Source organism: Rhinatrema bivittatum, chromosome 16 (assembly GCF_901001135.1).
Source record: "Rhinatrema bivittatum chromosome 16, aRhiBiv1.1, whole genome shotgun sequence".
NCBI classification, from domain to species: Eukaryota; Metazoa; Chordata; class Amphibia; order Gymnophiona; family Rhinatrematidae; genus Rhinatrema; species Rhinatrema bivittatum.
In genome coordinates, this window is record NC_042630.1 from 32,234,401 (window position 1) to 32,261,516 (window position 27,116).

Sequence of the window (27,116 nt, forward strand, 5' to 3'; positions counted from 1 at the left end):
ACACCACACATTCCTTAACAGTGATACACACAGCCCCTAACATACAAATACATACACCACACATTCCTTAACAGTGATACACACAGCCCCTAACATACACACAGCCCCTAACACACAAATACATACACCACACATTCCTTAACAGTGATACACACAACCCCAACACACAAATACATACACCACACATTCCTTAACAGTGATACACACAACCCCAACACACAAATACATACACCACACATTCCTTAACAGTGATACACACAGCCCCTAACACACACACATACACACAGCCCCTAACACTCAAATACATACACCACACATTCCTTAACAGTGATACACACAACCCCTAACACTCACACATACACACAGCCCCTAACACACAAATACATACACCACACATTCCTTATACACACAGCCACTAACACACAAATACATACACCACACATTCCTTAACAGTGATACACACAGCCCCTAACACGCAAATACATACAACACACATTCCTTAACAATGATACACACAGCCTCTAACACACACATCCCCAACACACAATGTACTCCTTAACAGTGCCACACACAGCCCCTAACACACAAATACATACACCACATATTCCTTAACAGTAATACACACAGCCCCTAACACACACATATATACACCACACACTCCTTAACAATGATACACACAGCCTCTAACACACACATATATACACCACAGACTGCCCCTAACTCACATATATATACACACCACACACAGCCCCTAATATACATCACACATTCAGCCCCAACACACAAATATATACACCACACATTCCTTAACAGTGATACACAGCCCCTAACACACACATATATACATCACATACTTAACAGTGACACACATACAAAGCCCCCAACACACTGTTATACACCACATATACACACACACACATATCACATATATCCACAGCCCCAGCACACAGATATACACCACACACACCTACCCACAAACCCTAACACACACACACATATTCACCACATATTCCTTAACAGTGACCTGGCCCCTAACACACACACCACATACACACATACTGATATACAGCACACACACCACAACCCCTAACACACACAAATACACAGCCCTTAACACAATGATTATACACCACTCTGTAACACTCCATAATAGTGACACAACACACCACCCCTAACACACACCACACAATCCCTAATAGTGATGCACACATCACACAAATACACACCGCCCCTAACACACTGATACACACACCACACCTGGCCCTTAATACATTGACACAGAACCTGAGCAATATACACCTCCAAGCCCAACATACTGACTCCACACCACAGGGTCCCTAAATAGATATATGTATGCACACTAGTGCCCCTACCCATACAGAAATACAGAGAAATACACAAACGCACACCACACAATCCCTAACACACAAGAGACATATCACCTGCAAACTATTATGTACTGTGTGTGTGTGTATAGATCTCTCTGTGTTAGGGACTGTGTGGTATGTTTATATATATATATACACCGATCCCAAGAAACACACATCCACACAAATCATAGCCTTTAAAATACAGAGAAATACACATACTCACATAACCCTAAGATACAAAGAGAGACACACAGAGATACACTACATACATCACACAACCCACAGTCCCTAACACAGCCAGAAAAATATATATGCATCCCTTACACACCACAAAGCCCTTACCACTCGCAAAATACACATACATCACACTATGCCCCTAATACCTAAAGACTTACACGGCCCTTAACAACCTTACCCCACAACTATACACACCCAATCCTCCCCCCACCCCACATACAGCCCCTAACATACACCACACACACAGGACTGGAGCATCCTCCTCACTCATCCCCAACCCCACAAAAAAAAAATAATTAAATAAATAGAAAGCCAAATACTCAGCACTGCCCCTTCCCTCCCCTTCAGCTGCTCTTTGTGTGCAAAATGCAACTAGTGTAACACACAATTTGCGATCTCCGCCTGCTTCCCAGCTCGGAGCGTGCAGCCAGGCGAGGTGCGCCGCTCTCTTTCTTTCTAAATCAATGCAGAAGCCTAAACACCGTGCAGGAAAGCCTCCCAGGGCTGGACACCCGCTCCTGGCCTGCCAGTTTGCTCACTGGATTGGTTGGGGGTTTTTTTTGTTTTGTTTTTCCATTTAAATGTAGCCCCTTATTTCCTCCAAGTTTTCAGGATCACAAAATGCAATTTCTATCTTTCTTCCTTTCTTTTTTTTTTTTTTAAAGCATTTTCCAGCAGAGAAAGTTGTTTTTGGGGAAACTGGTGCCACCTTTTGGCTTAAACAAAAAAACATATATATATATGTGTGTGAGTGTGTAATAAATATATAGCTAGATCCGAGTTGAGATTCCGGTTACTTACCCGAGATTTGCGGGCTGGGGATCTGGAACTTAAATAAACCCATGCGGAGCTCTGTTTAAAGGGGGGTTCGGGCGATTGGTGCCCCCCTCTCGTTATTTTTTGTTGCAGAAGTTAAAAATCCTGAAACTGAAAGAAAACCCTCCGAAGAAGGAAACAAACAAAAAAAAAAAAAAGCGCTTCTCACTTTGGAAATGAGGTCTCACACAGGAAATGCAAGAGAGAGAGAGAAAGAAAAAGCCCTTTCCAGTCCCTCTGCTGCCCCATAGGGGGAAGAGCTGGTAAGTACCGGGGAAGCACTAAACGCTTGGTTGCTCCTGCAGAGGCTCCCCGGACAGCCCCAAAACTTGGTACAGGACTGCCTGGCGAGAGATTCGGATCTGCAAATGCTCCGCTCATACTTGGATAAATTGGAATCCTTCTTGTTGCAATCTGAATCTTCCTGTTAATCCCAATCAATTTGGGTTTCTGTGAATATTTGATTTAAGTTATGTGGCTGCCGGGTTAATCCATGTGAATCCCCCCCAGAAATAGAGGTTAACAAACAAAATGGTACAAGATTGGACTAACTTGAGTAGTTCCATTCACCTTTTTTTTGGGGGGGGTGGGGGGTAAATATTTGCAAATTCAAAGCATTTTGCAACAGTGCGGATCTTCCAGTCTAAATGTGAACATTCACATCCGACCAGGGCAAAAATAGTGGTTCAGTTCATGCCACGGATGAGTTTAGTTTATCCAGCCTGAAATGAGCAATGATGTCCTGAGGCAGTGAAACACAGGCTGAACTTCCCAATCCTATTTCACCATGCAGTATGTGTTAATTAAAAAAAAAAAAGGATTTTTAACCAGCAAAAGTAAACAGATGAGAGCTGATGGGTGGGGGACATTAAACATATTCTGAGTTTAGTGCATCCTATTTTTTATATTGCATTTTGGGCCCAGTTATTTCTTTCTGTTCCTCTGGGCTTTTGCAGTTACCTAAGAGATTTTCCTCTAGTTTTATAACCCTCACCTAACCCAGCGATTGTAGTGCCAGTCTCGGTGACAAACCACGGCTTCTGGGTGGCACCAGCTGTCACTGAATCCCTGGTCCAGCCCTAGTTCCTCTTACGTCCCCACTGGAATCGGTACTACAGGCTCCAGAATGCACCTGGGTGGGGGCGTGTCGGAAACGCGGGACCTACCCAAAGTCTCCTTTGCAGAGCCTGTGAACATTCAATGGCCAACGGCAGAAACAGATGCAAATGGTCCCTCTCCTTTCCTTTAGAACAAGTTTTAAACACGCAGCGGCCCCCCTGAAGAGTGGCACTCCAGACTTACCTGGTTTTCAGGGTAACCAGACTATGCAAATTAACCCTGACCTTTGACCTAATACATGCACATTTGCCTCATACGTATTCACTGTGGCAATCCTGAGAACCCGGCTGGCTATAATGAGGTGGAGGTGGGGTCACCAGGGCAGTTTATGTTAGTTATGCCACAAACATTTTTTTTAAACCAATGTCGCATATGCTTTGCTGCATCCCCTCATCTGAGGTGAACTTCTGTACTGCTCACACCATCTCACTACCTTCTGCTTGTCTGAGCAGGAAGGGAAGTTGTTTGCTGGTCCTAAGCTCTATACCTTGAAGTTCTTCCCTCTTCTCGATGGAAACAGCAGCCCAGGGGGAGGGGGGGTGCAGGGCCAGGCGGGACTTGGTATCAGGGTTAGGTGAGCTCTCCCTCGGGATATCCGCACCAGCAGCAAATATTCAGGAGATACAGCCGGGTACCTCGTGATCCAAGGGCTCAGGCCAAATGTACGTGAAACATGGCTACCCCGAAAACCAGGCCCGACTGCAGCACTCGAGGAGCGGAGTTGGCAGGCTAGCTCCCAGGTCGCGCTGAGATGGATAGACCTGGCAAAAACCAGGACTGGATCTTTGTTTATTTCTGTCACTTTTCCAACCAGAGAGTTCAAAGCAAGTTGGATTATAGAGGGTACAGAGGACACAGGGCTTAATTATCCCAATTTATTTATTTACCACATAAAAAAAAATCCCACTTTTTCTAACCAAAATCTGGGAGTCGCTCCACACACCCTCCCCCCATCCCCCTCTCTTCCTCATATACAGACCAGTGGACTACCCTTGAGTTAACGTTACATGCCCTGCTTTGTAAATTGACGAGCAAGATGGTCTTTGGGCAAACTATGCTTCTCCCATTGGCCGTCAACCAGACTTTCAAAAGTTTTGTTTTTAGGGGCAAAAGGAGGAGACTCATTTCACCAGTGCTTGAGGGCTCTGGAAACTAGCGGCTCCTGCAGACTGCAGAAAAGCAAGAAGCTGGGGGGGGGGGGGGGGGGAGGAGGACATAAGGCAGGTGCCGCCCTACCCATCAACGCGGTCACTTCAGGTATCTGAAAAGACATCACCCCTTGAAAATTACTTTGGTGTCTAATCTATAAATGTTCTGCTTCTATAGGGTGCAGGCCTGTAGTAGATGAAACATTTGCCTTTGGAAGAGAAGGCGTGGGCGATCCGGCCATGCTCTTTGCACCCCAGCAGCCTCGGAGACGGGAACGGGGAATGCAGTACTTTTGGATTCAGCCCCGTTTAACCGCCGGAAGACCTGCAGCATGGTTTCAGGGGAAGACCCTGACCCCCTGGGATGCCGAATGCGATGCTGATAACACTTCACAAAGCTTGTGAGGCTCAGGCTGCGACCCAGGGAAGGCCAGGGTTCAAATGCCACTCCTGCTGCTTGTGACCTTGGGCAAGTCACTTTAGCCTCCACTGCCTCAGGTACAAACCTAGGGCCTCAGTTACTCAGCATTTGCCCCAGGGACACAGAACGGATGAAAAGCTTTAGTAAATCAGGTCCGTAAGATTGTGAGACCTCTGGCAAGAGGGGAAAATACCCGCGCTGCCTGAGCGTAATCCGCTTTGAAATGTCTGAAAAGTGGTATATAAATCAAATAAATAATAATAATAATAATCGGATCTCAAATCAGCACCACAAAAAGGCATAGTCAGACAATAAACTTGGTTGTTAAAAAAAAACCAAAACAAACACTAAGAAAAATTCAAATTTCTGTTTTATTCCAGAGGCAATAATAATGCTTTAAGGTTTTTGATATGAAAGTATGTGAACCTGGGTGCTGCAGTGCATCAGAAGCTAATGCAGGGAGCAGGTTCTGGATTTCTGCCTGTCGGGGGTGGGGAAGGGGATGCACCGATATCCCAGGGGGGAGGGAGGGCAAGGTGACCCTGCAGGAGAAAGGGGCTCTCGGCCAAGCAGGAAATGAGAATGGCACAGGACGGGCGCTGAAGGCCAGGGCTTGGCCCTCATGCACCAGGAGGTCATTTTTTTTTTTTATATAGGGATTTCCTTGAGAGTAATTAAGGATTTACTCTGGTAAATCCCTGGGGATGAAATTTCCCCTCCCTTCAGTGACTAAATCTAGCCACCCAGTTTCACAAAGTCTTTATAATGAGCTGCGTTGGTGTGGAGGCTGGAGCAGTCAGGGAAGAGAAGGGATTTGTGTGTGTGTGCACTTTTCCATGCGGACTCTGCCCACTTTTGTACCTGCGGATCCTGCTTAAGTTAATTTACAAACGGCGAGGGCAGTTTCCCCCCTTGAAAATTAATATGAACGTCTGCGGGTACTTTTTCAAACGGTCTAAGCTTCCGCACATTGTCCCCTAAGCCAGGTAAAGTCATGGCACTTGGACCTCTTTTTTGCTGGGAGTTTAATCGCCAGAGGTTTTTGGGTGAAAATATTTAAAATGGATTGCTGGGGGCGGCCTTATGGCCTCTCGCTTTCAGGCAGAGGGCTGGGGTTCAATTCCTGGGCTCTTTGCACATTTGAAATGAAAGATAATGCACTCGTACAAAGCAGCAGACTATAAAACAATTGCTACAGCTTCCAGCTAGCAATTTCAACCTACAGAAACATTGTCAGGCAAGCAGCTCCTTTAAAACAAAGCAGAGAAAATTCATTTTCACTCAATGCATAATTAAGCTCTGAAATTCATTGCCAGAGGATGGGGTTGTGGCAGTTAGTGTAGCTGGGTTTAAAAGAGGTTTGGATAAGTCCCTACAGGAGAAGTCCACAAACTGCTATTAATCAATAAGGAATAGCAGTTTGGGATCTGTTTAATGTTTGGGTATTTGTGACTTGGATTGGCCACCTTTGGACACAGGGTGCTGGGCTAAATGAACCCTTGGTCTGACCCGGTGTGGCATTTCCTATGTTCTTAAGAAATGGATTATACATGAAACTGTTGACATCAAGGCAAGATCTGGAAAAAAAACAAGAAAAATCCCTGAGAGAACCGCTCAGATTTGCAAAACAAAAACCACCGATCACTAAAAAGGACCCCCTGAAAAGTTTAGCCGACACTGGAGCAGCTGTCTACAGGACAGCATTGCTAGGGACCGGCCGTTTTACTTTTTGTTTTATTTTTCCCAGGAATTTATCAGTGTTTACGACAAGAACAAAAATTATATTTATCTGCAAACGGAACGAGTCATTTTTTTTTTCCCCATTGATTTCTTCAGCTTTTGTTCTTGGTGTCGTAGACACAGCTAAATTCCTGGGTAAAAATCGAATAGAACGTGAAGGTCCCGAAGCATTGCTTACATAATAATGATCTGCATGGGAGAACTCTCAGGGGGAAAACCTTTACTACGACCCCCATCACAAAAGTCATTTAAAGCATGCAAAGCGAAACCTTGCGGAGCCTGAAAAACCTTTCAGCCCTGATCCTAAATGCTAATGTCCCACCGTCGGCCGAGAAAGTGAAGCTGAAAAAGAGGCTGGCTCTTTCCGCAAGACAATGATCCGAAACATCTCTCAAAAATCCAGCAGGACGTACTCACAGGAGAGAGAGTTTGGAACGGCCTTCACAAGCCCCAGGCTTGAATGCTACTGGAAATTCTGCACGGGGAAGATCCGTGAGGAGGGCCATGCAAGGAACCCCAAGAATATTTCTGAGCCAAAATTCCGCAAGGCAAAAGAAAAAAAAAAATCCCCAAAGCATGAACTGAAAGACTGCTGCCCACAGGAAACATTTGGAAGCTATTATTGTGTCTGCCAAAGGGGGTGTTACAGACTGAAAGGGTGCACATGCCCTAGTCATTCTTTTATTATTTTCAAATCTGTTAAAATAGTAATGTTGCATTCAAAATTGCAGAAAGATGTCGTGTTTAACGCTGTGTCAGCTTCTCTTCACTTAGGGATTCATTGAAACACGGTTTGGCCAGGGTTGCCTAGACCTTCGCACACGACTGTACATCCAGGGTGAGTTCCTGCAAGTCACGCTTGTTGTTACAATGCTGTGTTTACCTATTTATACACAGCTGTGGCTGCTGATCCCCAGCCTGAGGGGGAAAAGTGGATTTTTCTTTCTAGATTCTTCTGCTCACAGCTTTCGGGCAACATGGAAGGCGGAAGGTTTTTCCAACCACCCCCCCTCCTCCGTTCTCTGTGATAACGGGTCTTAAATTCTGCGTGAAGCTGTGCCGTCCTCTAGTGGCTGTTCGGAGTCCCTTGGCATGGCCTCGTCCTCCTGCTGAGTTCCCCTCTACCGCCTCTGTACAAAACTTGTAAAATCTACAAGACTCAGAACACAGAAATAAATACAAATAGTGCTTGTAAAATACAGTAAATACTTTTCTGAGTGTGTTGCTTGCTTCTCTCCGCGAGGGTCTTTAGACCGGGAGAACACCCTCAGCAGTTCTCTCCTCGCGGTCCGCTTTCTGTTACTTGAGCGTAGGAGCACTGCCATCCGCGCGGAACGGTTCAGTCCTAACTGCCGCGGCTCGGCCACTGGAGAGGAATACATCTGCGCAAGAGCTTAGGACAGAAACCAGAGCGCCCCCCAAAAAAATAGAGAGTCCTGAAGAATACGGTTTTTACATAGACTGTTCCATTTATCCACGGGAACCGGTGGTGCCTGCCCGTTCTTTGTCGCTCCACCCCAATAGCAGCGGGGGGAAGGCAGCTCATTGGCAGCGATGCTAGGAAGTGCCAGGTCACCAGAGCATCTGATTCTGGATCTGTAGGATTCTAGACAGGGCAGAGTAAACATCTCCATCCATGAACCCCTGCAGGAGAAGAAAAACAACGACAACAACAGATAATGCTACTCATCTGTCCAAGTCACTTTAGGGAGGTAAAAAAAACCCAAAACCACTGCACTTTCTGGACAAGTTCATGGGGGCGACAGCGGCTTCATATCGTTCTGCCCCATTCCCGGCTGAGACAGCAGTCGTGTGCACACCCCCAGAGATCCGGATCCCTCTCCCTCCACCCGTAAAACTCCCACCCCTGCGCTCCAGGCTGACGACCTTAAGAAAGCCACGTCATCTCTCGCCTCCGATTTGTCTCATGCCCCACAATCGCCGACAGGCCAGCACACGGCTCAACACGCCATTGGACCCGCGTCCGTAACCCCCCCCATGGCGAGACGGGGGCTGGCGTGTCCAAAACGCGGAGCTAATAGCGCTCAGCACCTGTAAATTAATGTTGATGAGGCTATTACCCCCCCCCCCCCCCCCGGAGCAAAAAAAAAAAAGGGAGCCTGACGCGCACATTTTTACTCTCAAAAATGAACGCCTGCGCTAATTCTTGAGTAGCCCCAAAAGTTTACAGAAAAGCAGACAGCGCGGCGATATTAGGTGAGAGGAACCGAAAAAAGGAGAACCATTAAAAAAAAAAAAAAAGGTGCCGGCAAGTTAGGAAAAGGGACGCTCGTAAAATTGTACCTGGGCTGCATTCAGCAGATGGGCTCTATAGAGGGAAACAACCTTCTCATGCTGCTTCTGGTTCTCCTGGGAGGAAAAATAATTACTGTTATACATTTGTTTTCCTTCAACAGTAGGCGCAAGGCAAATTAAAGCATATACAGGTACGAGGCAGCGATATGGGGTAGATTTGGTATACGTAACACATAAAATGGCTAGGAGTGGGGTACATTGGGTAGCCATAAAGATAGCTATGGGTGCAGTTAACTGGGTATAAAATACGTACGTACACTGGAGGTGCGAGCGAGAGTAGGGTTAGAAGTGGCCCGGAAGTGGATGGATCTTGTTGGACGTGTCGCGACTGAGTTTGGGTACATAGCTAGGAGAGGGACGAGCCTTTGCTGTGGCCTCTTGGGGGAAGGCTGGGGTAAGCAGCCAAGCTTTGCCCCTTTCCCCCACCCCCCCTGGCTGGTGAGGTAACAAGGTTACAGGTGCAGCGCTGGAGGGATCTTGCTCCCTGTTTCAGGGGGGGGGCAGAGCAGCCGACTGCGTAACATCGCGTGCGCATTACTCCGGCCGAAGCCAGGGAAGGGAAGAACAGGGCCCTGCTGTGAAAGGTCCAGGTCCCCCCTCCTGCTAATGGAGGAGAATGGACGTTAGGAAAGAGATTCCAGGGCCAGGCCAATGCATGCATTTAAAGACTTAAGCAAAGCGTTTTCAAACTTTCATCCCGCTCTCTGGCGGCAGCCGGCGCAAGTGACGCAAAACCGCCATGGCATGGTCAGCGGATTGAGCCCCTACCAAAAGCTTAGCTGCGGCGCTCTGCAGTAGTTGGGGGGTGTTTGAGGTTGGATCGCGAGATGCCTCGAGAAAGGGAGTTAACAGTAGTCAAGGCGTTTGATGATCAATCAGCGTTCGACGGTGGTTAAGCTGCGTTTCTCAAACGTATCGGCGCAGGCGACGCATCTGGTGTGGGTTTCTAATTTATAACATGGTTGCATTTCACCTTCAAACTGTGTAGGTTTCAGGTTGCAAGGGGGTTCCTGTCAAGGCTAGTAAAAGTAGATAAAGGATGCCCTAAACAGAGGCAGCTGGACTTAGCTCGAGTTTGTTAGTTTAAGCCACAGGGCACGTGCTGTCAGACAGTCATTGCAATTAGTGGCGACGGGTGCAAGATCACAACACCGCAAAGCTGTAAACAGGACTCCGAGGTGGGGCCTGCAGCCAGTTCCTCGCTACAAAGGAACGTCCCAGTTATAACACCTGGTTTTCATAAAAGCATTTTATTATTCTTGGGAGCCCCCTTCAGCACATCACTAAGGGTGGTCACTTGCTTCCTATCTCCACTGGGAGCAGAACAGGAGGCAATGGGCCTCTATTACAGCAAGAGAAGACGGAGGGTTAGACATTACAAAGGACTTTCCAACTGGGTGGTTAGCAGAACGTTGGAAGGGGTTACCTGGGGAGGTGCTAAAATATCTGCCATTGAAGACAGAGGCAGAGGAATGAACTAGATGAACCCTGTAGCTTTCTTTCTGGCTTTGGCATTTCGTGATGGCTGCTGAACCTTTGAGGTGACTTCCAACCCCCCCGGTGTGTACGAGTCTATAGCAGCCTTCCTCTACTGTCACACCCCTACATATAATCCGGCCCTGAAGTTCCACTCCAGTAGATGCTGGGACAGTTGGTAGAGCATGTGTCTTACCTCTAGTCGCTGTTGGAAGGCAGTATTTATACTCCTCAAATCCATAACTTCTTCAGCACACTTCTGCAAGTGTTCCAGTAACTCTGAAATCTAAAAAGATACAAGCGTGGCGCTTAATGACCATTCGTTTTCTGCGGTCTCCATCCACTTGGGCTCAGATCTGCTGCCTGCAATACAGGACTAGTACCGCACCGCACTGCTCCCTATATCACGCGGTCAGGGTTGGCAAAGGAAGGACCTCGCTACAGTCCAACCACTCCCAATCTGCCCCAACAAAAAATCCCGAGAGCTAAACATCAAGGAATGGGGTATTGGAGGCTTTCAGAATATTAAACAGTCTAGAATGTCACAGTACACAGGAGCACTAACGTGGTCAGATTATCACCCACACAGTCTAGAATGTCACAGTACACAGGAGCACTAACGTGGTCAGATTATCACCCACACAGTCTAGAATGTCACAGTACACAGGAGCACTAACGTGGTCAGATTATCACCCACACAGTCTAGAATGTCACAGTACACAGGAGCACTAACGTGGTCAGATTATCACCCACACAGTCTAGAATGTCACAGTACACAGGAGCATTAACGTGGTCAGATTATCACCCACACAGTCTAGAATGTCACAGTACACAGGAGCACTAACGTGGTCTGATTATCACCCACACATACGTCTTTGATCCTTGTATTTTCTTTTGCCACAAATAAAAGTCAGAGCTGACAGGTGAGGTGAGGATCAAGTTTGGGCATCAGATCACCTGGGACGACAACGGATTGCACATTTGAATAATCTGTGGCTAGAGGGCTTAACGCTGATCTTGATCTGAATGTATGTAACTCACCCAGTTTTTAGCTTGAGTGGTGAGTAAACATAAGAACATGCCATACTGGGTCAGACCAAGGGTCCATCAAGCCCAGCATCCTGTTTCCAACAGTGGCCAATCCAGGCCATAAGAACCTGGCAAGTACCCCAAAAACTAAAGTCTATTCCATGTTACCGTTGCTAGTAATAGCAGGGGCTATTTTCTAAGTCAACTTAGTTAATAGCAGTGAGATTATGTCTTCTTCTATTGGTGAGAGATTATTTTGACAAAGCTTTTTAAGAATTTGTTAATGAACTTATCATGCCATTGGTAACTGTGTTTCAAATGACACCTTATATATTTCTACCACAGTTCTCTCGTGACATTTTTTTTTTTTTTAATACAGTTGGGTAGGAAGTGAATGACATTGTATTGGCCGTAGAACAAATATGCAAGCTGTCCTTGATAATATATCGAAACATGGCCCGTGTTGGCTGGCATGCTTTGGGTGCCCGGGATTACGTTAAGTACAGCACCCTTTTTGCTGGGGCATTAAGTGAATTAATGGGCGTCTTTGCGGGGCATTAAGTGAATTAATGGGCGTGTAACAATTCAGGCTGTGCAGCCTTCGCACCAGCAGAGGCCCTCACCACACCATGCTCACATCCGCTCTAGCCACTGCCTTGATGCCTGCATGACTCAGCAAGCCCAACCCTATTTAATCCTCTCTCTCTCTCTCTCTCTCCCAGAGCTCAGTACCTCATCCAGTCACCTCAGCTCTCTGCTATGGTCCAACTGCCTTGCTCCCGCATGGCCTCCTTGCCCGGGCCTTGTGGCCTTCTAGTCTGCTGTTCACTTGTCTTGCCCCGTCCAGTCCTCTTATGTGGGCCTGTACCTGTGGGCCCCTCTGTTCCTGCCGGTATCTCCCTCTCCAGCCCTTGCCTCCGGTTCCTGTCTGTTTTCAGTCTGAGCCCCGTCTCCAGCCCTGGCCTAGTCCAACTGTTAGCCCTCCAGTAAGTCCTGCCGGCTCCCAGAACCTGTGGGCTCAACCCAAGGGGGGGAGGTGGCTGGCCAGGTGGAAGACCATGTTCTGCTTAGCCTTGAAGTCTTGTACCCCCCCCCCCCCCCCGCTGAAGGGAAACACCAGAATCCAGCCTGCTCGACTGAGTGTGCTCGTCCAATGTTAAAAATCTGATTTTTTGGATATTTTTACTTCCGAGTGAAAATTTAAAAAGATGTATTCTAGCAAAGGGACCTATGGTTAAAACAGTGGATCTTGGTGAAAAGTTGGAAGCTTTGCTAGGCTTTTATGAGAGTCCCATGTATAAATGCACAAGAGTTGATTGCGATAAGGGTTGAAGATGGGGGCGAGCATTTGTTTTTTTTTTTTTTATTTACCCTGCAATTCCCTGTGTCACACACTTTTTGGGTCTCTCTGTTCATCGGACATTATTTTAAAAATTCATACTAGGATGAAGTGACGTTTACGGCCTTCCTGCTGTGAATGTGATGCGTTGGGCTCCAGTTGTTCTAAAATCTGGAACATGATGATAGATAAGGACCCTGAGGGCCCCCACCCTACTCTGCCCAATTTAATTCCTGAGGGATTGGCTTAGGCTCCACTTGATCTTGGGGTATCCCCTCCTCTAGGCTGGGTCTCACTAGACACCCCCCCCCCCCCCCCATTTCAGTGCCCAATTCTGATATTCAGATGGCACTTTAGACGCCAAACCCCAACAAATCCCACCCTGTCTTCTGTGCGTAGAAACCGTAGTCACCTAAAATCCTACTGCTTTTGGATGTTTACCCAGCCACGTTCAGAAACACTGACGTGCCCCAGTGGATTCTGGGAGAATATAAAATATTTTCACCCAACAACAAATTAAGAAAAGGCATTTTCCCAGATAGATTGGGTATTATCCCCGAGTAAAAATGGCCATCTTAAAATTCTCCTAAAATACCACTGAAAGTGTGTGCGAATGCCATCGTGAGTATGTTTTTAGCATGTTCAGATGTGGGTGAGGAGGGGCATAGGCGGCATGGCCTCAAATCCGTAGCAGGGCAGTAAACGGATGTTGCAGATTTTAAACATACAAGTTGGCTTGATTTTGTGACTGAAATTCACTTGATTGAGCTGCCTGCAAATAGGTTTTATTTGACTGTGTACTTTTATTATTATTATTATGAATGTGTATTTGTGCTCCGCACTGAATACAATTATTGGAAGGTAGCAGAATAAAAGTTTTTGTAAAATAAAATATATTTAATAAAGTTTTCAAAAGTCCCCACACTGTTTTGCCCCAACTCAGCCACCCCGATAAATAGCAAATGCCAAAGTACGTGGATGCTTTTTAACGGGCCATACTTTGTCCCTGCTCATCGTCAAAGGGAAATGACACGAGTTGGTTTCCTCTTTAAGAAAGGGTTAAAATAGCCCCGTGGACTGTGCAACACAGTTTCAGGCTGGAAAAATGCCCCCCCCCCCCCGCCCGAATTAATGTGCGCTCTGTGTATTGTGCGACGAATCAACGACACGGACCCACACATATCACCATCCCCTTGATTTGCTTTGTCTATGTTAACTGTGTTGCTGTCACAAGTGACATCGCATATAATGAAAGGACCAAGCGGATACCAAGGTGCGAGTTGTGACATGTGGGCAGGGCTCCCAGTATCAAAAGATAAGCAGCTAAGGGAATATTGAATAAATAACTGGGGGAAAAGTGCCTTTTCTTTTTTTTTTTTTTTTTTTTTTTTTTTTTAAGTATTACACAGTGGTCTAATTTTTTCTTATATAATACTTGGGACATTTACAAGCGAGTTACCACCTGAAATCTTTCAAGCCTTCTGTAACGAGAAGCCATCTTACTTTGCACTCTCTGTCCTGACATTTGAAGGAGAGGTCGTCTGCCTCATCGCACTGACCGACCATCATAGTCTGTAACTGCTCAAGCATCGCTTCCTTTATCTGATGTTCATGCCGTTCCATTTCTGGGCCGACCACTTCTCCATGGAGCGCTCTGGTCTTTGCATCGTCTCTGGGAGTTGGAGCTTGGAAAATGAAAGAACTCTTATACGCCTGTAGACCGTTCTTTTTCCTGGACTTCAGCTCTTCGACCTCACTGGCTGCTTGGTCAAGCTGACGTGTCAACATCATGATCTCTTGTCGTTGCTCATCAAGTTTGGCCTTGTCCGACTCTAACTCATCTGTCACCTCTGTAAGTGCATGCTCTAAAGCAGTCACATGTTGCAAGTGCTCACCACAGGGTACAGAATTTGTCTTCTGCCACAGTGGATCCGTTTGTGTCTCTTTAATATTCACCATGGATTCTGATAGCTGCTGCTGCTGCTTGAGCTGTTCTGTTTCAGTGGTTTGTCTGTCTACTATATGGATCACTGTGGCCTGAATGTCAGATCGAGTTAAGCCATCTGTAGGCTTCTGGTTTTCCACTTCTAAAGAGGTTGTAATTTCCTTGGGATACTGTACAGCATCCTCTACCATGGATTTCTGCTCTCGGTCGTCTTCAGTGACTTGGCTAAGTGGATGCATCAACGTCATTTCTTGGCGTCCTTCATCCAACAGTGCTGTACCTGATTGTATCCTCTCTCTGATTTCAGTAGGATTCCTTTCTAAAGTAATGACTTGTTGAGACTTCTCGTTGGGCACAGAGTTTATGTTCTGGCTTAACAGCTCTTTCTGCAGCTCTTGGACATCATTCAAGGCTTCAGTTAGCTTGCGCTCCAGCTCCTGGATCTCATTAGCTTGGATTTCTATAATATGGGACATGGAGATCTGCAGAGCATTGTGATCTTGGATGGACACACATTCAATATGATCATCTTTCAATGTCTGGATTTCCTTTTCCAAAGAACTTATGTTTTTTTCATGTTGTTGAAAACAGTTCTTCTCTCTGGATGTGATCTCTTTGGTCATTTCAGATGCTTTGTCCAACTTTGTGGCGTCTTGACTTTTCCCTTCCACTACATTGACCGATTCTAACTTCTTCACGTCTGTGAGATCTTTTCCCAGAGCAGTCACTTGCTGTTGGCACGTCTCATTTGGCACAGAATTTGTTTTCTGGGTTATCAGTTCTTTCTGCAGCTCTTGAACATTCTCCATGGCTTTGGATAGCTGATGCATAAGCTCCTGAATCTCAACGGCCTGCGTGTCTATTTTATGGGTCATTGCAGTCTGCAATGCATTGTGATCTAGGATGGATATACATTCAGTGCGATCATCTTTCAATTTCTGGATCTCCTTTTCCAAAGAACTTATGACTTTCTCGTGTTGCTGTAAACATTTCTTCTCCCTGGACGTTCTCTCTTTAATCTCTTCAGTTGCTTGGTCAAGTTGGTGTTTCAACATGATGATTTCTTGACATTTCTCTGCCACTGTTACCTTGGCTGACTCTAATCTCTCTTTCGTCTCTGTGAGATCTTTCTCTAGAGCAGTCACTTGCTGTAGGTACTCCCCTCTGGGTATGGAATTTGTCTTCTGGCTCTTCAGCTCTGCCTCTAGCTTTTCAACATCCTCTATGGCTTTGGACAGATTCCAACTAAGCTCCTGGATCTTATTGCCCTGTGTTTCTATTTGGTTGGTCATGCATCTCTGCAAGTCATTGTGGTCTTTTAGGGACACAGACTGACTCTGATCATCCTTGAGGCTTTGATTCTCTTTTTCTACTTTTAATTTCTGCTGTACAGCTTCATCGTGTTTTCTCACTAGGGTGCCTATGTTCCAGTACAGCTCCTCCAAGACATCTGTACTGAAGAGCCCTTCTTCCTTACAGTTTTCTTCTCGCATTATCTCTTTTGGGAAACTCTCCCTCAACATGAGTATATCATTCCTCTGGGCCTCCAGTCTGGACCTCAGCTTCTTTGTGGCTTCCTGCTCTGAGGACAGCTCCTCCGACAGAAGCAGGAAGTTCTTCTCCAGGTCTTCAATCAAGCTTTGCATTTCTTTCTTTGGGAGGAAGTCAGTCTCTAGACTCTGCTGAAGGGCCTCCAGATCTTCCTGCAGCTTGTCTCTTTCCTTTCCAGTGTTGTTAAGTTCAGTCAGTAGGCTGGCATGGCTCAGCCTGAGGTTGTGGACCTCTTTTTCCAACTCTGCTGTCTTTCTACCCACCATGTCCTTTGTTTCTATACAACTATTTCTGAGGAGGGATTCGGGTTCTGTGCCAACCAAAGGCTGAGTTTCCCCTATGCTTCTGTCCTCTTGCTGGATTATTCCAGGCCACTGAGAAATGGATGCATCATCTTGAACACTAGGGGCACATGTCTGAAGCAATTTCCTTACATCTTTAAGGACAGCATTTTCTTGCGAGGCCCCTTTAACTTCCTTTTGTTGCTTCTTTTGGGTTTTTCCAAGCTGTTCTTCTGTTTCTTGCATCTCAGACACCACACTATGGACGAACACCTCAGAAGCATGCTCCCTGTCAGGCTCTTCATTCTGGGACACGTCAGTCACTTCTTGAAGCTGCTTAGATTTCTCTTGCAAACTGGTATTTTTCTGCTCCAGGTCAGTTAACAACTGCTCTACGTCTGCCACAGTTTTTTTAAAAAATGTCGCACTTCTCTCAAAGTCTTCTCTAATCATTATTTCCAGTTCTGGTTGTGGTTGGCTTTTCGCCGCTTCTTCTATTTGCCGTTTCAAGAGGACTTGTTTTCCCCGCTGTATATTGGCGTATTCCACTCTCATTTGTACTAGCAACTGCTTCAGCTCTTTGATGGCACTATCCAAGATGGTCTGAGCATCCCCAGGCTCCATCATGGAGATGCTCCCGCACACTATTTCATTAATTTTGTCTTCTCCTTCCGTGTCCCCGAGCAGCTTTTTCACAAGCGCTCGGAGCTTCTGGTTCTCACTGGTGATTTCCGCAATCTGGTCCTGGAGCTCTTCCATCATGCTGCTGTGGGTACGTTTCCTCTTGTCAAACTGGGAGATAACAACCCTCATGTTCTCCAAGTGGCCTTCCAACTCCTCGGTCCTTCTCCTTGCACTCTCCATCCCCTCCCGAGCTGTAGCCACTTCGCTTTGAAGCTGCTCTATTTCTTCCTGGTACCTCTTTTCCAGCTTCCTAGTCTCCTCTTCAAATCCTTCCTTTCCAAACTCATTCTCCCAGAGAGGCCCTCTGTCGCTCTTCTCCCCTCTCCGCTTCTCTTTCAGGGTTTGTTCCTGTTTCATCAGTAGATCAAGAAAGTTGTTTTCGTCTGAAGATGAACTGTGGCACGAGGCTTTCCCTTCTGCTGTTCCCGGTTGATCTTGTGTCGCCCTTTGCTGTGAACCACGTATCTCCGGAATCTGGGCTCTGCCCCTCTCTTTCTCCGTCCCACATTCAGCTGCAAAGGCCTCCAGCCGTTGTGTCTTCCTCGCCAGCTCTCCTTGGAGGTGCAAGACTTTCTTGTGCTCCTCTTCATACCTCCACCTCCATTCTTCGTGCGGCAGGGACTGCCAGTCCTCCTCGCAGGTTTTCCGGGCCGCACCGCCAGGGCGGAGTCCAGGGCTGACCTCAGCTGTCTCCTGGAAGCACAGAATTCAACAAAAGTACCATCAAACACTGCCCTGAAAAACACTTTTGGAGAGACGGCTGATAAAATATGTTTCCGTACGTGGTTGGAAGAATACGAGATGCATTTTGTGCAAAAGCACAGGATGTAATTAAAAAGGTAGCACACCACGTTGCCTTGGTGGGGCTTCAACATCTTAGGGAATTATGGACCGACGACGGCTCGTCAGGTCTTCTGTTTCAGTTTCTATATCTCACCCTTTCTTCTGAATTAACAGATTAATTTGAAGAGAAAATGCCAAGTGTTGATAGCTGGCAGTGCAAGATTTCATACCTGAGATCTGCTCTCTGCTTCTGGATCACGTCCTGCAAGTGGAAACATCAGAAAGAGGCAGAGGATTTACTAATATAAAGCACTGATTTCTTTTCAAGTATTGCTGTGCTCTCAAGCAGGTGATCAGCAGGTAGGCTGTGCCATTTTAAGAGCGGGGGTGGGGGATGGGGAAGGGAGTTTGTTTTCTTTTTTGTCAAATGTAAAAAAAAACAAAAAAACGCTGTGCATGAAGTTAACAGAGAGACACCAAGCGATGGCCCGAAAATCTTGCACCGAGTGAAAGCTCCTTGGTGTTGCAGTCCTCTTGCCCATTACCTTCTGCCAAAAGAAACATCATTTGAAGCACCTACTGTAACAGGAATGGGCCCTTACCCATAATCTGGTCCTGTCTGGATCTTATAAGGCTTGGGCCTTAGGTGCCCCGTTTCATAAGAACATTAAGAATTGCCCAGCTGGGTCAGACCAAGGTCCATCGAGCCCAGCGTCCTGTCTCAGAGGCCAATCCAGGGTGCAAACACCTGGCAGATCCCATAAAGTACATCCACTTCCCATTACTCATTCCCAGGGATAACAAAAGCTCTCTTTATCCTAACTGGCTAATACCATTATGGACTTTTCCTCCAGGAACCTGTCTAAACCTCTTTGAAACCCTGCTATGCTCTCCACCTTGACCATGTCCTTTGGCAACAGATTCCACAGAGGAGAAGTGTGTAAGAAAGTTTGGTTTTTTTTTTTTTGCTGAGATGAAGACTGGACAGATCACTAAGGAAACAAGGCATCAAGCTGGGACCCTAACCTGCACCTGCTGTATCAGATATACAATAATCCTACAACCCTGGAGGTACCGGAGGACGTTCACAGAATGGTTCTGTTCTCGGTGCACGAGCGTTGCTCAGAGTTATGTAAGGTCAAGCTGCCTACTGACACTCCAAGTCTGTTAATTAAGCACGTGACTGTTGAAAAGGATTGTTTCACCCTATCATTATGACATGCCTGGTGCCACTTTGTAGGCACAAGGCCAAATGCCAACGCCTGGGCTGGCTGCGAAGCGTCACAGCGGGCAGGTAACGAACGAGCCAGAGTGATGACAGCTCCCAGCGCAGTTAAGCACAGGCCTAGGAGTATATCAGGGGTTACCTAGAGTTGCCTCACGTGATTCGTGGGAGCCCGGAGGGCAGATCAGTCAGCAATGTTTCCTCTGGAGGGAGGCACCCTCGTTTTTTGATTTTGTTTTTTTTGGGCCCAGAAGAATGAGTGATTTTCGTCTTGCCTGTCCTGAACGCTGTCATGTCCCAGCAAGAAATTAAGCGTTATTCCCCGCTCTCTCTCTCTCTCTTTTCTTCCCTCCCAGTCCTGCCTCTTGGGAGGGTGGAAACATTGGACGTGTGCCGAGCTGCTCTGCCCACGTGAATAAGGCATACGTACAGGGGACCTCTGGTTGCCTCAGCAACCTCACCTGGAGTCACATAGCAGCTGCCGGCACATACAATGGCAGGGCTTTCCCATTCTGAATGATCACCACACCTACTGGGACAGCATTATTTCCCCCATTGCCCTTACTGCTGCCCCAAGTGTGTTTGAATTGTCACCTTTTTTTTTTTTTTGTTTACTCCCTGTGCTGGCGGCAATTAGGGAAGCTGCTTATCTGTAACAGGTGTTCTCCAATGGACAGCAGTGCAAACAGCCACACAAGCTGGGTGACATCATCCGACGGTGCCGAGACCCAGTTATGTTCTCTCACAGTTCAGAAGTTTCTAGAAATGTATCAGAGCCTTGCGCGGGTCTTCTCGCGTTTTAGCACCGCTGCGCTCACCTCCTCAAGCCTAAGGCAGAGTTTCCAGGGAGGGAGGGATTCTTTGCGCCGCCGTCCACGGAGAACATCTGCTACAGGCAAGCAACTTTGCTTTCTCCATGAACAAGCAGCCACCCAAGTCGGGACTCCCAAGCTGAGGGTTTGCCAACAATTTTGAACTTTGTCCATTCTTGCAATCCAAGGTGAATTTGTGGAAAGCTGGAGGCTTACAGTATTATAGTCTGTTATACAGCCTGGCCGGATTTACCATCTCTGTGAGATTCTTGATCCAGAAAGTAACGTCCGATGAAGGTGTCGATTGTGGACCAAGTAAGCTGCTTTACAAATTTGTTGAATGGATGTGCATTTTTGGTGCTCTGTCGAAGCTGCAACTGCTTGTTCTTGATGGGCCTTCACTGACTGAGATAAGGTTATCCCAGTTGTCTTGTAGCAATGCATGGAGAAAAGCATCTTGATAAGGTTTGCTTCTTAACCACAACACCCAGTCTAGTGATAGGATATCGAAAGGAATTGCAGTGTGGTATTTTTTTTTTTTTTTTTAATAACTTCTACAGCTTCTTCTACTTTATCTCCAAACAGACTTGTCTCCTGCACGCGAAGCATCTGCTAGTTTTTCGTGTACCTTCTCTCAGACACATGAAGCTCTGAGCCATGCCAAATGCCTTGCAGCAAAGGAAAATTGGTTTGTTCCTGCTAATTTTTGGTCCTGTACCACCACAGATCAGACCAGACTCCTGGTTTTGCCTCCCCGCCAGCAGATGGAGACAAATTTCACTGTCACTGTATATAACTCACTGCACCACCTGCAGTCCCCTCAGTACTGACCTGTACCAAAGTCAAGATAGTAGAACAAGACAGTAATACCAACCACTAATAATGGACCCCGAACGAGCAGTGTGAAGTGGAAACTTAGAACAGATAAACATGTCCCCATTAAACAAACATGAAGGAGCAAACAAAACATGTTCCATTCTTCAGATTAATTACCATACCAGGTCAAGCAGACTCTCCAAATCTCCCTTCCCCAACCGGGCGGGTCTCTGGACTGATCTGTGGTACTACAGGAACAAAAATTAGCAGCTAAGAACCAATTTTCCTTTCCCTGTACATACCCGGATCAGTCCAGACTCCTGGGATGTACCTAAGCTTCCCTAAATAGGGGGACGGGGGGGGGGGGAGAACAGGACTGCGAGAGTCCTGCTTAAAGCACTCTCTCACCAAAACCCATGGCCTCTGGGGCCTGGACATCCAATTCAATAATGCCTGGCAAAAGTGTCCAACGATTTCCAAGTAGCCGCCCTGCAGATCTCTTGCGGTGACACTTGCTGACATTCGGCCCAGGATGCCACCGCCTGGGAACAAGTAGAATGAGCCCTTAAGCTCTCTGGTACTGGACGCCCCTGACAGATGTACATAGAGGTGATGCGATAACTGGAAGCCGTTAGTAACTTTAAGATACCGCAACAATGCACCCTTGACATCCAAAAGCCGCAACCCTCTCGCATGAGGCGCGGTAGCCTCCAAGTTTGGGAAAGCTGGGAGCTCCACGGACTGATTTACGTGAAAAGACGAAACCACCTTCGGCAGAAAGGCTGGAACTGTCCACAAGGAGACCCCCCCGAATCTGAAATTTTCAGGAAAGGCTCCCTACATGACAAGGCTTGAAGCTCCGAAATCCGTCTAGCAAAACAAAATCACCACCAAGAAAACCACCTTCAACGTGAGATCTTCCTGTTCATTGTAAGACAATTACTTGTCACTGTTAAAGTTTAAAATGTAAACCGAATTGATCAGTAATTCTGTTATTGGAAAGTCGGTATAGAAAAGCTATAAATAAATAAATAAATAAATCTTTTATGGTAGTCCTTCAGAGAGGCTCAAACAGCGCTGCACACATGCCTTTCAGAACCAAGTTAAGGCTCCAGGAGAGAGACAGTTCCTGAATCGAAGGATGCAAATGCTTCGCTCCATGGAGAAAAACGCACCACATCCACGTGTGCAGCTAGCGTTATTCCATGTACCTTGCCCCAGAGACATGCTAAGGCTGCCACGAACTCAGAGAATTAAAGAACAAACCCTTCACCAAACCTCTTTGCAAGAAAGCAAGAATATTCGCTACAGAAGTTCACATAGGAGCACCTTGCTCCATGCACCAATCCTCAAAACCCTCATATACACCAAGGAAGGGGAAGACTTCCTAGATTGCACGAGTAGCAATAACATCCTCAGAGTAACCTTTGACCCTTAAGCATTTCCTCTCAAAAGCCAAGCTGTGAGACAGACGCGAGCCGCTTGATCAGAAAACATGGGACCTTGACGCAGAAGGTTCGGGAGATGAGCGAGCCTCCACGGGCCGTCTATCACTACATTGACCAGATCTGCAAACCAAGGCCTCCGAGACCACTCCGGAGCCACTAGAATCACATCTCCCGGATGGACCTTCACGCGCCGCCATATCTTGCCTACCAGCAGCCATGGCGGAAACACATACAGCAGAATGTCCCTCAGCAAAGGAAAAACCAAGGCGTCAACTCCCTCTGCGCTCTCTTCTGCGACTTGGCATTTTTATGAGTCGCCATGAAGTCCAAAGCAGGGCTTGCCCCACCTGGAACTGATGAAAACCATTGTCTCCTCTGACAGCTCCCATTTCCCGGGATCCAGCTGCTGATGGCTGAGAAAGTCCGCCTGCACAATGTCAGTCCTGGCTACATGAGAAGCTGCTATCGATATCAGATGCTGCTCTGCCCAGTGGATCAGCTCCCGAGCTTCCTGAGCCACTGCATGACCCTTGGTACCACCCTGCCAATTGATATAAGCCACTTTCGTCACATTGTTGGACAAGATTCTGACCGGCCAGCCGGCCATGCACAAGGGGGAGAAAAGCACTCAGCGCCAAATGCACTGCTGTCGTCTCTAGGCGACTGATAGACCATGACGCGTTTTCTGCCGACCACTGGCCTTGCACCAACCGATCTTGACAGACAGCTCCCCAACTGGAGAGACTGGCGTCTGTGGTGACCACTGTCCACATCGGGATCTCCAAGTCCACCCCTTGACAAAAATGTTACTAACCAAGCCACCATGAGAGACTGGATCTGGCTAATTCCATAAGTAGCACAGGAAGGTGAAACTGCTCAGACAACAGATCCCACCAGGAAAGTAACACCTCCTTCAAAGGCCTCATGAGCAAACACCCAAGGCACAAGTTCCAACATGGACGTCATGGAGCCAAGAACCTGCAGGTAATCCCAGACCCTGGGCACTGGACTCTCCAATAATCGGCAAGCTAGAGACTGCAACGTGACAATGCGCTCCTCTGTCAGAAAAACCTTCCCCAGACTGGTATCAAAGTGCGCTCCCAGGAATTCCTACTCCTGAGACAGGGTGAGATTAATCTTGGCCCAATTTACTGTCCAGCTAAGTGACTAAGTGCTGCAGCACCAGATCCACCCCCTGTCTGCAGTGGGCCTCAGACTTTGCCCGAATGAGCCAGTCGTCTAGGTATGGGTGCACTAGCACCCCCTCCCTTCCTGACGGCAGCTGCTACCACCACTGTCACCTTGGTGAACATTCTTGGAGCTGGCGGCAGCCCAAATGGCAGGGCGCAAAACTGAAAATGCATGCAGAGAATCTTGAAACGCAGAAATCTCTGATGGTCAGGTCAGATGCCTATGTGCAAGTACGCCTCGGTCAGATCCAGGGACGCCAAGAATTCTCCCTTGCGCGCCACTGCAATGACTGAGTGGAGAGTTTCCGTGTGAAAACAAGGAACCTTGAGTGCCACATTTACTTTCTTCAGATCCAGAATTGGAAGAAGGGTTCATTTACTTTGTGGTTCCACAGAAAGAAGGGAGTAACGTCCCATCCCTCGTTCCTCTACAGGAACGGGGACAATGGCTCCAAGCATCCGTAGACTGTCGAGGGTCTGTTGTACCTTCCATCTCTTTTCCACGAAGGTGCAAGAGGAGACCATGAAGAGGTCCCGAAGTGGGCAAGCAAATTCTAAAGCATAACCTCATTCTATTATGCTGAAGACCCACTGGTCCGTAGTGATTTTGGTTCACTCCTCATAAAAAAGTCAATCGACCAACTATAACCGGAACGGAGGAATGGGCCAGCCTCACTTCACTGTGCTGATTTGACTCCAGGGCCTCCTTGACCAGAGCCGCCCCTGTTTGGCTTTCGCCCCCAAAAGGATTGGTTCCAGGACTGTTGCCTCCCCGAGGCTGGTCTCTGAACACCTACCGGACTTTCCTTGATGAAAACGCCTGTTCCCCTGGAACCAAAAGCATCCAGGAGAGGAATTCCTCGACCCCCTAGGCTTGTCTCCAGGCAACTTGTGAACCTTATTCTCTCCCGGATGCTTTATCAGCTCCTCCAAATCTTCTCCAAAAAGCAGCTTGCCCTTAAAACGTAACGCTCCTAACTGAGACTTGGACAAAACATCCACCGACCAGTTCCTTAACCACAGCAGCCTCCTCACTGAGACCTCTATCATAGTCCTAGAGGATGGCCTGATGAGGTCATCAGCACCATAAGCTACCACCGCTTCCAGCGACTCCACCTGCTGAGGGGACATGGACCTGTCAGACTGCAGCTGTTGCACCCAACGCAGCCCCGCTCAAAGCATGAAACTGCTGCATATACTGCAGCTCGTATGCCGAGCGCAGACACCTCAAAAATCTTCTTCAAAATGGACCTCAAGCTTCCTATCCTGCAGATCCTTTAAAGCAGCTAACCTGGCCACCGGGATCGTCATCTTCTTAGTCACAGCCAACTCTGAGGCGTCCACCTTCAGGACCCGCTACAGTTCTAGTGTGTCCTTGGGCCATGGATATAACTTATCAATCACCCGGGCAACCTTCAGGCCGGTCTCCGGAGCATCCCTCTCCCTGACCACCAACTTCTTGAAGGATTTATGAAAGGGAAAAGCCCTCGCTGGACCCCACAAGCCAGCCGTGACCGGATTCACATCCTCCTGATCAGACTTCTTCCGGAAGCTTTATTCCTAGTTCTGCCAAAACACAGGGGGGGGGGGGGGAAATCGGGACCCCAACTCTTCCTGGCGGAACAGACACACCACCTTAGGATCATTCCCATCCCTAGGTGGCCTTCCCCCTGCCCCTCTTCGGGAAATTTATATCTCAAATGAGGACCCTGTAGACTCAGGCCCATGGGGACATTTTCTCCACAGGGACCGCAGTTTGCCATCTCATGGTCTGGTCCCAGACACCTTAGGTAAAGAGCATGCATCTTTACTGGCCATGACATTCGTGGCCCAGTTTAAAAGGAGTTTTCCCTTTCCTTTTGTTTTCGTCTGATGCCGACATTCAACACAACACTAGGACAGAATTCTAACCACGATGCAGATGAGATAAACAGAGATGAATGGAGCGATGTTAACGTGTGAAGACCCGCGCAAGTTCAGAAGCATTTCTAGAAACTTCTAAGCTGCGAGAGAGCATAATCCGATCTTGGTGCCATGGGATGACATCACCCAACTTGTGTGGCTGTATTACAACAGCTTGTTCATGGAGAATTAGGCATTCACCTAAAGGTTAAAGCTTGTCAGTAAAGGATTTCCTCTGAGCCTCCCGCCTTCCATACCATATCCAAGTAAGCTCACAGCAAAAGCTGGAATGGTTCAGACTGCTCTACAGTGAGGTTCTTGAAATATTCTCCAGCAATAAGCAAGGCTTACCTCTTTTCCGGTTTCCCCGGGGCTCGTGGAATAGCCTCCTCAGCGCATCGTCGCGGGAGTGGTTGGCATAATACAGAGCGTGGTGGCCCAGGCAGTCCATGGTCAACACGTCAGCTCTGTTGGCCAACAGCACCTCCGCCGCCTGGATGTTACTCCTCTCGCAAGCCAGGATTAAAGCCGTTCTACCGAAAAGCAGACAAAGAGCTAGCACGAGAGCCAGAGTAGGCAGAGGTCACGCGCAAGTCCAGGAAGGAGAGCGCGCCGCCTGGAGACTGTCGCAGGGTGCAACGCTGGACCATTCTCGACATGCCTCACTGTCCGGCAGCTGGCCCCATGCCAACTATGTCAATGGCAAGTCAGTGGCTGCTCGTTCCTGGCACCACTGGGCCCAGATTTCAGGATAGGCCCCATCCCCACCAAAAAAAGGCTGAACACATCTTTCAGTGAAGGTTAAAACATTTTTTTTAGCAAGTTTTAACCTAGCGCCAAGTGTCTCCCTTATATAAAGCTGTGCATTATTACAATCTGTGGCAGAGGTTTTGAAAATTTGGGGGGGGATTTTTCTGATGTTGCTTAATGTTAAAAAAATGTTTTTTTCTTAAATTTGTTGCAAAAACTAAAAACAGGGATTGATCGATTTGAATATTTTTATGCCCAAACCTTAAATCTGGTTCTTGGTTTGTTGATTTAGGCCAATGGATTCCAGTTATCAAAACATAAGTCTTTCACTACTTATAACTTTTACTGAAGCTGTGGTTGGCCGTTGCTAGAAGACCCAAAGTCTAAATTGCCCAAGAGTTGTCTATGGGATAATCCAGAGGAAAGCCACAAAACTCTCTGCATCCATAGCCATTTCTACAACAGTGAAAGTAATAACTTCCCTGACCCCCAGGATCTTGGTGATCAACTGAAATCCTTGGAGCCTCACTGGAGTCTAAGCATGCCATTGGAGGCCACCTTCAAAAAAAAACCCATTCCCTCTGAAGCCTTCTCACCTCCCCTCCTTGTCTTTAAGGTCGACCTGGGCTCCATGTTCCAGCAGAAGAGAACAAACCGTTGGGTGATTCCTCTGAGCAGCAATCATCAGCGGGGTCCTTCCATCCTACAAGATAAGAAC

The 27,116-nt window shown here is 47.3% G+C and overlaps 1 protein-coding gene across 2 annotated transcripts in view; it reads right to left on the reverse strand.

The window, feature by feature from the left end:
* Positions 1–5,463: 5,463 nt before the first annotated feature.
* ANKRD35 (ankyrin repeat domain 35) overlaps positions 5,464–27,116 on the reverse strand; it is a 37,216-nt gene continuing 15,563 nt past the window's right edge. Inside the window, exons 7-13 of one of the 2 annotated variants that reach the window (XM_029580427.1) lie at positions 26,995–27,101; positions 26,000–26,181; positions 18,486–18,517; positions 14,515–18,165; positions 10,840–10,929; positions 9,156–9,221; positions 5,464–8,495 (exon numbers count right to left, since the gene is read on the reverse strand). In XM_029580427.1, coding sequence (XP_029436287.1) covers positions 8,424–8,495; positions 9,156–9,221; positions 10,840–10,929; positions 14,515–18,165; positions 18,486–18,517; positions 26,000–26,181; positions 26,995–27,101 — 4,200 coding nt within the window. In that variant the 3' untranslated portion in view covers positions 5,464–8,423. Of the gene's footprint in view, positions 8,496–9,155; positions 9,222–10,839; positions 10,930–14,514; positions 18,166–18,254; positions 18,416–18,485; positions 18,518–25,999; positions 26,182–26,994; positions 27,102–27,116 lie in introns of those variants that run through there. The other variant, XM_029580428.1, reaches the window with a different exon arrangement.